General features: G+C 56.3%; 1 protein-coding gene across 1 annotated transcript in view; it reads right to left on the bottom strand.

The window, feature by feature from the left end:
- Positions 1–446: 446 nt before the first annotated feature.
- Positions 447–659, bottom strand: part of EMH_0067150 (uncharacterized protein) — a gene marked incomplete at both ends in the record, with an annotated part of 577 nt that continues 364 nt past the window's right edge. The window contains one exon of the mRNA XM_013498594.1: positions 447–659. Coding sequence (XP_013354048.1) covers positions 447–659 — 213 coding nt within the window.

Genomic DNA, 659 nt, shown 5'->3' with positions numbered 1-659 from the left:
AGCAGCAGCAGCAGCAGCAGCAGCAACAGCAGCAGTTTAGCTGCTCGTACAGAGAAGAGAAGCGTGCTGCTGCAGTTGCTGCTGCTGCAGCAGCAGCAGCAACGCGAAGAGGAAAGCAGAAGAAACAGCAGCAGCAGCAGCAGCAGCAGCAACAGCAATAAAAACAACAGCAACAGCAGCAACAGCAGCAACAACAGCAACAACAGCAGCAGCAGCAGCAACAGCAACAGCAGCAAAGGGTCAAGAGCAGCAAGCATAAGAAGCCGCTTCTCTAGCCTGAACATCAGCAGCAACAGAGGCCGTGCTGCTGCTGCTGCTGCTGCTGCTGCTCCTGCTGCTGCTGCTGCTGCTGAGAGAAATGCATCGTCTACACCCCAAGGAGCAGCAGCAAGACGCAGCCACGGCGTGCATGCGTTCAGGTGTATAGGCAGCTCTCCCTCTATCACCTATGCATCCATAGTCAGCAGCAGCAAAGAGAAACACACAGCTGCTAGCACCACAGAAGCAGATTCATCTCGTGCTGCAGCAGCTACAGCAGCAGCAGCAGCAGCAGCAGCAGCAGGAGTAGCAGAAGCTGCAGCAGAAGCAGAGGGAGAAGCAGCAGTTTCTGCTGCTTCTCCCTCTGCTGCTGCTGCTGCTGCTCCTGCTGCTGCTGCTGC

Source organism: Eimeria mitis, genomic scaffold, assembly GCF_000499745.2.
Source record: "Eimeria mitis Houghton genomic scaffold, Emh_scaff3550, whole genome shotgun sequence".
NCBI lineage: Eukaryota > Apicomplexa > Conoidasida > Eucoccidiorida > Eimeriidae > Eimeria > Eimeria mitis.
Note: the sequence above shows the minus strand (reverse complement) of the source record. Positions and strands in the feature narration are given on the sequence as shown.